We start from the raw sequence: 10,181 nt of genomic DNA, 5'->3' as shown, positions 1-10,181 counted from the left end.
TAAAATAATACTCAAATAAGCATCATTCAATAGGATAAGGAAAGTCGTGTGATGTTCACACCAGATTTTTTTACATATAACTAAATCAAAATTTTGAAGGTGTACCTTCAAAATCAAGCCCCCCCAAAAATTTAGGCAAGAACCGCCTATGTACACCATTAGGTTGGTATCTTAGATAAGATAACGATAAGATAAGAACAGAACATGAATCATGCTAGGTATGATAAAATACGCAGTTTTGTGTTTTGCCGGTACAGAAATACTCCGTTTCACGTCCACCGTCAAATGATTTACAAATTACAATCGTCTACACTACTCTACACTCTACACAAATGATTTGCAATCAGATCCGCTCTTCCTGTTGTATCCCATTGGGACCGGCAACAGAATGCGCTGGCTTGCACACCCCATAGGCTAGGTTAAGTATTATGCTTAACAAGAAATAGAATTAACAATTTAACTGATTTTTGTTACATGGGTACAATCTGCATAACTCTGATATTATTTTTTATTGTTATCTGGGTCATATTGTAAATGTCGCTCATAATAATCTGATTAATCAGGTAGGTAAAAATTCAATGTTCTAGGCTGACTGACAATTTCATATATATAAAAAAAAACCATATGAAATCCATTCTGAAGCAACTTGGAGGCTGGCCGGTCCTGGAGGGTAAGTTGGAGATTTGTATAAGAGTAACGAGTAACCCGTATGTTGGTCCATTCCTTGATGTCATCCATCCACGTCCTTCTCTGCCTTCCACGATCTCGTTTCCCTTCTATTCTTCCTTCAATGATTTTGGGTAGGAGTGTTCCATTTGATCCACGGAGTATGTGACCAGCATATCGTAACTTTCTCTTCTTTATCATGGTAAAGCGCTCAAACTTTGGAGCTTGAGGGGGGGGGAGGGAGGCCCCCTCAGCCCCTCCCCCCCCCAATTTTTCTTGAAATTGCAGTCATTGCCTATTTTTCTCTGTTTTAAAAAATTGACAAAAAAACATACTAACTATCCCTTTTGATTTCCTAAGATAGTAATAATGACGGTTCATTGTTTACTAGAGTACTAGCTAGTTAGAATTATAATCATACAGACTTGTTCTCTAAATCTAAATGAGTACGGTAAAAAGAAAAAAAAATAAATAAAATAGAAATAGTAAAAAAATTGGTGAAAATCTAATTGAGTGTAAAAAAAGGGGATGAGTCCACTTTTTATAAAAGAAGTCCTTAAGAATGGATATTTATTTGATTTGTTTTAGTCCACTAGTTTCCGAGTTTCTGTACTGAACAGTTTTTTGTCTCTCGTATAAAATTACATTTTTGCACTAATTGCCCTTTTATAATCAGCGATTCACATGCTTTTCCATGCATTGGCATGCACTTCAAGCAAACAAAATTCCAGAAGTTTCTTACCTGATATACTTGATGTCAAGATTAATCCATCCTCCGTTCCTTCTGATTCTTGAGAATAGCTCAAGAAAAAAATGATACAACCAAAATAACACTATTCTAAAACCTACATAGGGAATAACAAAAAAAAAAAAACTTACTTAACAATGGGAAATGTTTCTGTACCTGAATAGGTCTTGTGGTATATTCACTTTCAAGCTCTTCTCTATGCGGTATGCTCTTCGCTCCACTTTTTTAGTCCAAGTCACTTAACCCAGCGGTTCCCAAACTTTTGTCTACGCGGCCCCTTTTTTTTCAATTCTGAAAGCTTCGAGGCCCCTTTACTATATTTTATATGACCTTCCTGGGGGTCGCGGAGTCCCTCACCGCCCGCGTACTCCAGTTTGTTGATCACTGACTTAACCCATTCATGTTCTTCTGGTCCCTCAGGTGCCAGTTGGGACGAAGGTTCATTCACTTGGGAAGACTCCGTGTACAAAAGCCGTCGCTATGGTTATGGTGTTGACTATTTTCTTGCCTTCGGTGTTGGTGTTAATCTGAAGAACAACACCGAACGGGTTATCCAATTCGATCAGGCTTTAAGTGGCAGAAATGAGAAATGAGTTTAGAAATCTTTAACTTTTTTTACCAGTGAAATTTAAGTGTCCGAAATGAGTTTAATAATCTTTAACTCTTTTTACCAGTGAAATTTAAGTGGCAGAAATGAGTTTAGAACTCTTTAACTCTTTTTACCAGTGAAATTTAAGTGGTAGAAATGAGTTTAGAAATCTTTAACTCTTTTTACCAGTGAAATTTAAGTGGCCAAAATGAGTTTAGAAATCTTTAATCGATCAGGCTTCACTTGGATTGAACCGAGAATATTTGGTTAAAGGTAAGAAATAGAATAGGTAGAATACTTAGAATAGAATAGAATAAGTATACCTGGTTTATCCTGTTAGAATGAGACTGAAAAATACCTTTAGGGGTTAATCTGAAGAACAGCACCGAACGGGTTATTGAATTCGACCATGCCTCACTGGGATTAAGCCGAGAATATTTGGCTCTTTTTACCAGTGAAATTTAAGTGGCGAAAATGAGTTTAGAATTCTTTAACTCTTGTTACCAGTGAAATTTATTTGTGGCAGAAATGAGTTTAGAAATCTTTAACTCTTTTTTACCAGTGGAATTTAAGTGGTAGAAATGAGTTTAGATATATGTATCTTTAACTCTTTTTACCAGTGAAATTTAAGTGTCAGAAATGAGTTTAACAATCTTTAACTCTTTTTACCAGTGAAATTTAAGTGTCAGAAATGAGTTTAGAAATCTTTAACTCTTTTTACCAGTGAAATTTCATTGGCAGAAATGAGTTTAGAAATCTTTAACTCTTTTTACCAGTGAAATTTCAGTGGCAAAAATGAGTTTAGAAATCTTTAACTCTTTTTACCAGTGAAATTTCAGTGGCAAAAATGAGTTTAATCAGTGTTCAAGATTGGCGTAAGAAACAGTTAGATACCTACCTTCTTTAACTATCGAGTGGAAGTGTTATTTTTTCAGAGACCCTTTTTTATTAGGTACTTTTTTTAATGCCAAATTCGGATAAATTTTATTTATTTTAGTTTAGTGCTTTTTTAAATCAGTTTTATTTGTTTCTATTTTTATCGTTTTTTTATCAATTTTTTCTCCTTTCTTTTAATCGATTTTTTTACTTTTTTTCCTTTGAAATCAGTTGTTTGGTCAATCGAAATCGCTTCAGTCCGGTTTCTTGTTTACTGGTGAAAATTTGTAATGAAACATCTTGAACGCGGGAAACCCTCCACCATAACGGAGACGGAGCCTCCACCATAGTTTCGATCATAGTACCAACCCTTGAAGTAGCTTCCGTGGTCAAGTGGGTATCACACAAGCTTGCACGCCGGAGGTCACGGGTTCGATTCCCGGCGGGGTCGAGGTTTTTTCGGCTCTGTGCTTGGAGTTCGGAGTGCACTCAGCCTTGTGAGGAAATTGGGTACTTAGTCGAGTAGCGACCAGCGTTATTACCCGTGTAGAAAGATTATTGAAAGATGGAAATTGATGGCAAAGAAAGCACTTAGGAATGCTGTGATATCCACAAAAGTTGAGAAAAGGCTCTGCTTTGCCACAGATAATTTGATATCGATAATTGTCACATTCCATCCTGATTCGAAATGGCGGCAAAAATCTTGCCCCTTAAGCTTAAACTGCGCTGATCTCGTGCATAGGACGGGTCAACCGCTAGTAGGTAAGAAGCGAAATTAGAGAAGGAACCTTCAGATTTTCCTCAAAAACGTAGAAAAAGATTTAACACTTTTTGGAAATAGGAAAAAAACGAGAAGTTGTACTATGAAAATTAATTAATGGCCTCGTCCACACTTGCAGGTTTAGATGAGAAGATCGTTCGTGCGTACTACAAGTACATGTTGGATATAGCTGTCCTCATGGGAGCTGATAGAGAGGCAGCTGTAGAAGAACTTACAGAGAGTCTAAACTTTGAGATAGCGCTGGCTAATATCTCGTTGCCGCAGGAAGAGAGACGAAACGCAACCAAGCTGTACAACCCGATGAAGATTTCAGAACTGCAGGTGAGATTTTTTTTGTGGTTTGATCGAGGGAACTGGAACTTCTAAGGTCTTATAGTCCCGAAATGGAAGAGGGAAGGAAGACAGGATAGGAGATAGCCATTCGTTTACGAACGAACATTATCTGTTTAGAATAAAGTTCGGCCCAGGCGAAATTCCAACCGCAACCTCATGTCCTATCCTACTTTTCTCAATTCTACTCTATTGTCCATTCTAACCCCGAAATTTAATTCTGTTCTATTCTATTCTCTTCTCTTCTCTTCTCTTCTCTTCTCTTCTCTTCTCTTTTATTTCTCCCTCTTTTCTACTATTTTATTCTATTAAGTACTCATTCCATTCTGTTCTATTCTCACAGGAAAGATACCCAAGCATCCCGTGGACGGAATACATCAATACCATCCTGAGCCCAAACGCCCAACTCAAAGATGACGAAACCATCATTGTGACGGAGCCCGAATACATTCACGACCTTGAGAAGCTACTTTCGACGACTCCCAAACGAACCATGGCAAACTATGTGATGTGGAGGGTGATCCTTCTCTCTTCGATTTCGGGTCGATAAGACCTTGGCGGTTAGAGTTCCCTCTGTCAAACCTTTGAAAAAAGCTTATACCTAGTATTATTATTATTTTGTAGTTATTTATTTATTATGGTTCTTTTTGTGTGGTGCTACATATGGCTATGGAAAGTCGCATGTTCACACCAAATTTTCTACTCCCCAGGAACCTTCTTCTCCAACGACCGCCCGAATTATATGAACTATGGCGCCATCGGGTTCGTCATCGGGCACGAAATAACTCACGGTTTCGACGATGAGGGCCGCCAATATGACAAGGACGGCAATTTGGTGGACTGGTGGGCCGAAAGCACGAAGGAGAAATTCCTGGTGAAGGCGAAATGTATCATCGAGCAGTACGGGAACTATAGTGTCCCTGAGGTCAATATGACCCTGAATGGAATCAACACTCAAGGTGAGATAATAAAAGAGATTAGAAGAGAAGATGTTAATTAACCTTAGTTGTAAAAATAACATCTTGAAATAAATATATGAAAAAGGAAAAGAAGAGAAGATAATAGAACAGGAGCAAAGAAAAGAGGGGAAGAGAAGGAAACAGAAGACACGGGGAAAAGGAGGCAAAGAAGTAAAAAAGAAGAGAAGAGAAAATGGAGAGAGGAGGAAGAGAAGAGAACGAGAGCCGAGGCCTACATTACAGTCATACCAAACTTGACCAAACCCTTCTCTCTTTTTCGCTAATATCTCAGTCGCTCCACGTCAGAGGGCATCGCAGATTTGTCTGCCAGTTAAAAAAAACAAAATTTCCTACAGTTTTCAATAATTTGATATGGTTACTCAGTACCGATCCGGAGTTAGAAGCGGTTAAATTTCAGAAAGACGAAGAAAAAAAGTTCGGCTCTTAGGTATCGGCTAATGTTTCTTATTTTTTCCCCACTTCTCTCCCTTCCAGGTGAGAACATAGCTGATAATGGCGGTATCAAGGAAGCATACAACGCATACAATGTATGATTTCCGGACGATGTTTGCCCCGCGGAGGGGGGCGGGGTTAGTCTTAGGCCAGCCACTCACCATCAGGTAGACCTGACAGGTACGGCAGATCAGCTCCGCCTGTCAGGTCTACCTGATAAGCACACGCACTATGAGGGAGACATGACAGGTACGGCTGATCAGCTCCGCCTGTCAGGTCTACCTGATAAGCACACACACTATGAGGTAGACCTGACTGGTACACCTGATCAGGTCCGTCTGTCAGGTCTACTTGATAAGCACACACACTATGAGGGAGACCTGACTGGTACACCTGATCAGGTCCGTCTGTCAGGTCCACCTGATAAGCACACACACTATAAGGGAGACCTGACAGGTACACCTGATCAGGTCCGTCTGTCAGGTCTACTTGATAAGCACACACACTATGAGGTAGACCTGACTGGTACACCTGATCAGGTCCGTCTGTCAGATCTACCTGATGAGCACACTATCAGGTATACCTGATCAGGTGTACCTTTCAGGTCTGCCTGTTAGTGAGTGGCTGGCCTGTTGAATATTGGCAACATTGCGTAGAAAACCTCCTGAGTGCATTGGCAACACTGTGATATCAGAAGCTTGTCGAGTTCACATGGTCACGGTTCGGTTCGTTCTTTTTGTGTGTGTAATTTTATGTTCCTATTAAATACTCATGAGTTTAATAACTAAATGTCAAAGTCTTCTCATTCCAAATCTCAGACTTCAGGACCCTAATCGGGAAATCCGTATTTTTTCACCATTTTGCTAGTTTGTACCGTATATGCCGAAAAAAAAGTTGGCAACCCTACAGCCAAATCTAAGGCGGTGGAGATGGTGCAACTCATTCGAGAAGAAATGTATAAGATTCTCTCGTCCGTCGACTGGATGGATGAGGTGACCCGGCTGACTCTTGATTCTAACACATCCACTTTTGTTTTCAGGTTCTCAAACACTTCAAGGAGGCAGCCAAATCTAAAAGAAATACCACTTATACTAATACTAAAAAAGCCTCATATCTATAGGGAATCTAATTAAATCATTGTTTAGCCCCTCATAATGAAGGTTATTTCTAACAATCAGGACCCTAAACACATCCACTTCTTTCTTCAGGTTCTCTCTATGTCCGCAAATATTTCAAGGAGGCAGCCAAATCCAACGCGGTAGAGATGGTACAACTCATCCGCGAAGAAATGTATAAGATCCTCTCGTCCGTCGACTGGATGGATGAGGTCACCCGGCAAGCTGCCCTGGATAAGGCAAAGTTCATGACCCCTTATATTGCATATCCGGAAGAGTTACTGATTAACGCCAAATTGGAGGAGTTTTATTCTGGACTGGAGGTGAGTGTAGTAAAAAGTTATAAAGTAGAATAGAATAGAATAAAGTAGAATAGATTAGAAAATAGAGTAGAATAGAATATACCCTGCATATCCTGCTCGGATAGGACTGAAAAGTCGTTGTCCTTCCGCAGTCTAAACCAGGTCTCATACATTTGACAGGATAACAATACATACCTACATACACAACAAATGAACTGTAGACCTCACTCAGATTCTTTTGCCTCAGCTGAGACTTTGCCTAAATGGATAATCCTACGCAATACACCTGTATCAAAACAGAAATAAAAGTAAAAGTATCTAAACGTCTTATGTAGTAGGTACCTATATCCTATATCTTGGATAATCCTACGTAATACACCTGTATCAAAACAGAAATAAAAGTAAAAGTATCTAAACGTCTTATGTAGTAGGTACCTATATACTATATCTAAAATAGAGGTGACTTTTTTTAGAATAAACCTGTCAATCACTCTAAAGAAGGTTTGATTTGAAACAATAGAACAATAGATTTAGGTACCTACCAAGAATTGGGATTCTTTTTGTAGATAGAACAGAAGGGTATAAGAGGGTCATAAATGCGGTAATTTATCTATTGCCATGTTCAAAAGTTCGAGACCAAAATTTGACCTGGGACACCAAAATTTCAAGGATCGACGTGTCTTGATTCAAGGAACTCAAAATTTCAAAGTTCATCAAAATCGGACCAGGCAATCGGGAGTTAAAGCGGAACAAACACACAAACATCTAAACCAAATGCAAAACGGTCGAGTTAAAACGAAGACCATCACTTCGTTCGGTCAACAACAAAAATCTTCTTCTTTTCGTTCGCCCTCTCCAGTGTTGAGACCATTTCGACGTTTTTTCTGTTTAGGGCTGACATTTGGTTTTGGCTACAAAATTTCTACGAGTGAATGCCCTTCGCACTCAACCTTTGCTATTTCTGCTGTTTAAAATCCCCCCAGCCAGACGTTTTTTCTGTTTAGGGCTGACATTTGGTTTTGGCTACAAAATTTCTACGAGTGAATGCCCTTCGCACTCAACCTTTGCTATTTCTGCTATCCCTCCCTGTTTAAAATCCCCCCAGCCAGACGACAACAACAACAACAACAACATTTATTTTGATTATTTGATTCCAGGTGGAGCCCACAAACTTTCTCGAAGCCGGCCTCAATCTGACCCGATTCGGTGTTAACTATGTGATCTCTCAACTCAGAGAACCAGTCAATAAGACAGATTGGAAATTCCATGGCGATCCAGCAGAAGTGAACGCTTTCTATGCTCTTACTCAGAACAGTATTGTTTTTTTTTTTTTTTTTCTAAAAGTCCAATTTTCTATGTAGTGTTTCGAGATTGATGTTTCGAGTCCAAGTCAACATAAAAAATCATCGAGGTATAGATACAAGTTGGGGAATAATACCGGCTAACCGGCTTACAAGTTGGGAAACATACACTGAAATGAAGAGACAGACTTCTGATAGAAGAGCGATCTCAAGATTGATAGTTATGATGATGACAAGTTGGGAATGATATCTGGAATCTGGGTTATCACAAATTTAAAATTGAAGGTTGCTGCGCTTGGCGGTATTTTGACCGCTTTTGGACAGATTTCGATCGTTTTTTGGCGGTTTTCAGCTATAGCGACAAAACGGTTAAAGATATTGTAAAAGTCAGGGTAAAAGAACACTCAAATGAGCATCATTCAATAGGATAAGGAAAGTCGTGTGATGTTCAGACCAGATTTTCATAAGCTTGGATTTTCGCTTAACTCCGCGCTATTATAAGTCGCGCGAGCATGCTTTCAATGTGTGGAAGGCCTTACCCGGTGGTACACAAGTACACAGCACACCCTGTATGGTCAATAGAGAGGAACTTGGCTTCCAACGACAGACCAGTCGACCAGTTATTAGTCACAACCAGAGACGTTCAGAACATGGCACTTATGCATAACCACTATTTGTGTACGGTTCCTTAGTACTTATTTTTTGCAAGAAAAAAGAATCTTTGTTCGTAAAGTTTCCCTAAAAATGCTTAAAATGTGGCAAAAAAATAAGCCAAATTTTTGGCAAAAAAGGCTTGTTATGGCACTTTTCCAAATTTTACTAAAATATGGCAAGATAGTATGCCGCCATGGCAATATGGCATTTGAACTTCTCTGGTCATAACTAACAACAGTTAGTACTGAACCTAGCCATAGAAGGCTTCAGTTATTCACTAGTAAACCAGGGGCATATACAGGGTGTCCCGCGAACGACTGTACAACGCTTGAGGGTTGTAACAGCAACGACGACAACAACACCACCAAGAACTACATTACCACCACCAACCAAGGCCGTAGCGAGGATTTTGTCGAGGGGGTGGGGGGGGAGGAGGGCCCACACTACACGATGAACCAAAGGGTCTGCCCCATCTTCCGGGACTGATGATGTCCCACCCGAGGGCGCTTGCTGACGCTGTCGACGAACTCCCAACTACGTCCTGGATTTCCCATGGTCTTTTTCGATAGACCTGTCTACGGCTAAAAGTTGTCCCCGCCTCAATACTCCCTCAAAAAAACAAAAAGTTGTGAAAAAGTATGGACAACAGGGCAATTTTTGCGGATAATAGAAGAACTTTGTTCGATTTCCTATTATTTTTGACTAACGTGGTAACTTTCTTGTGTTGTTAAATGATTTTCTATTCTAGGGACAACAACCATTTTGGGAGGGAGTTTCTGGTTTGTCTCCGCAACTCTTTTCTAAAAACACCATAGAGAAATTTTTGATTGGTACAAAAAAGTAAGCTAAAAAGAAGTTCAAAGGTGACTTTGGGTAAACTTAAGAGGACTATCTTTTCATGGAAAAACGAGGAGAAATTAAGCTAATAGAACTCATAAGACCTTCTGGTAATAACGTGCCTCTATAAATTCGCTATGTTTTCCCTCTTAAGCAGGTTAAAAGGATGCAATAATACTTAGGGACCAGGCGGACAAAAGAAAGATAAGCGGCCGCGGCTCTAAAAGGAGGTTTTGTAGTGCTGTTGTTTGTTTGTTTGTTGTCGTTGTGGTTGTTGTTTTGTGTGTCCGTGTGGTTGTTTGTTTTGTGTTGTTGTTGTTGGCTGTGGTTGTTGTTTTGTAACCTGTTTGTAAAAGATAATGGACTAGGCGGAAAAAAAGGAGGAGGAGAAGGAGGTAATTGTTGTGGTTGATATCACCATCACCGGCTCCCGGGGGGCGCGGGGGAGCTCCATGTCAAAAACAGAGGAGAATGACAGTCCTGAGGCTTTTTTTAACCCCCAGCTCCCCCCGCGGCCGCGTGGGGAGGGGGGAGAAACTCGAGTAAAGAAGAGGACATGACATCCGTCGG

The 10,181-nt window shown here is 40.0% G+C and overlaps 2 protein-coding genes across 2 annotated transcripts in view; both read left to right on the top strand.

The window, feature by feature from the left end:
* The window catches only part of LOC103520151 (neprilysin-2-like), a 19,209-nt gene that overhangs the window by 7,961 nt on the left and 1,067 nt on the right, over window positions 1-10,181 (top strand). The window contains exons 4-14 of the mRNA XM_026831386.1: window positions 588-670; window positions 1,835-1,980; window positions 2,240-2,276; window positions 3,779-3,981; window positions 4,334-4,532; window positions 4,701-4,949; window positions 5,445-5,497; window positions 6,442-6,507; window positions 6,592-6,840; window positions 7,977-8,133; window positions 9,013-9,168. Of these exons, the coding sequence (XP_026687187.1) occupies window positions 588-670; window positions 1,835-1,980; window positions 2,240-2,276; window positions 3,779-3,981; window positions 4,334-4,532; window positions 4,701-4,949; window positions 5,445-5,497; window positions 6,442-6,507; window positions 6,592-6,840; window positions 7,977-8,133; window positions 9,013-9,168 (1,598 nt within the window). The remainder of the gene's footprint in view (window positions 1-587; window positions 671-1,834; window positions 1,981-2,239; window positions 2,277-3,778; window positions 3,982-4,333; window positions 4,533-4,700; window positions 4,950-5,444; window positions 5,498-6,441; window positions 6,508-6,591; window positions 6,841-7,976; window positions 8,134-9,012; window positions 9,169-10,181) is intronic.
* On the top strand, window positions 4,673-5,515 carry LOC113471917 (neprilysin-2-like). The gene is made up of 2 exons (XM_026831384.1): window positions 4,673-4,949; window positions 5,445-5,515. The coding sequence occupies exons 1-2, from the start codon at window positions 4,733-4,735 to the stop codon at window positions 5,501-5,503; spliced, it is 276 nt and encodes a 91-aa protein (XP_026687185.1). The 5' UTR covers window positions 4,673-4,732; the 3' UTR covers window positions 5,504-5,515.

Source organism: Diaphorina citri, unplaced genomic scaffold (genome assembly GCF_000475195.1).
Source record: "Diaphorina citri unplaced genomic scaffold, Diaci psyllid genome assembly version 1.1 scaffold3267, whole genome shotgun sequence".
NCBI classification, from domain to species: Eukaryota; Metazoa; Arthropoda; class Insecta; order Hemiptera; family Psyllidae; genus Diaphorina; species Diaphorina citri.
Note: the sequence above shows the minus strand (reverse complement) of the source record. Positions and strands in the feature narration are given on the sequence as shown.

Bases quoted from the DNA above. Each gene is read 5' to 3' on its own strand.
- LOC113471917 (XM_026831384.1), top strand. From the start codon at position 4,733: ATGAACTATGGCGCCATCGGGTTCGTCATCGGGCACGAAATAACTCAC. The intron at 4,950-5,444 runs GTGAGATAATAA...TCTCCCTTCCAG, and splicing joins GAATGGAATCAACACTCAAG to GTGAGAACATAGCTGATAAT.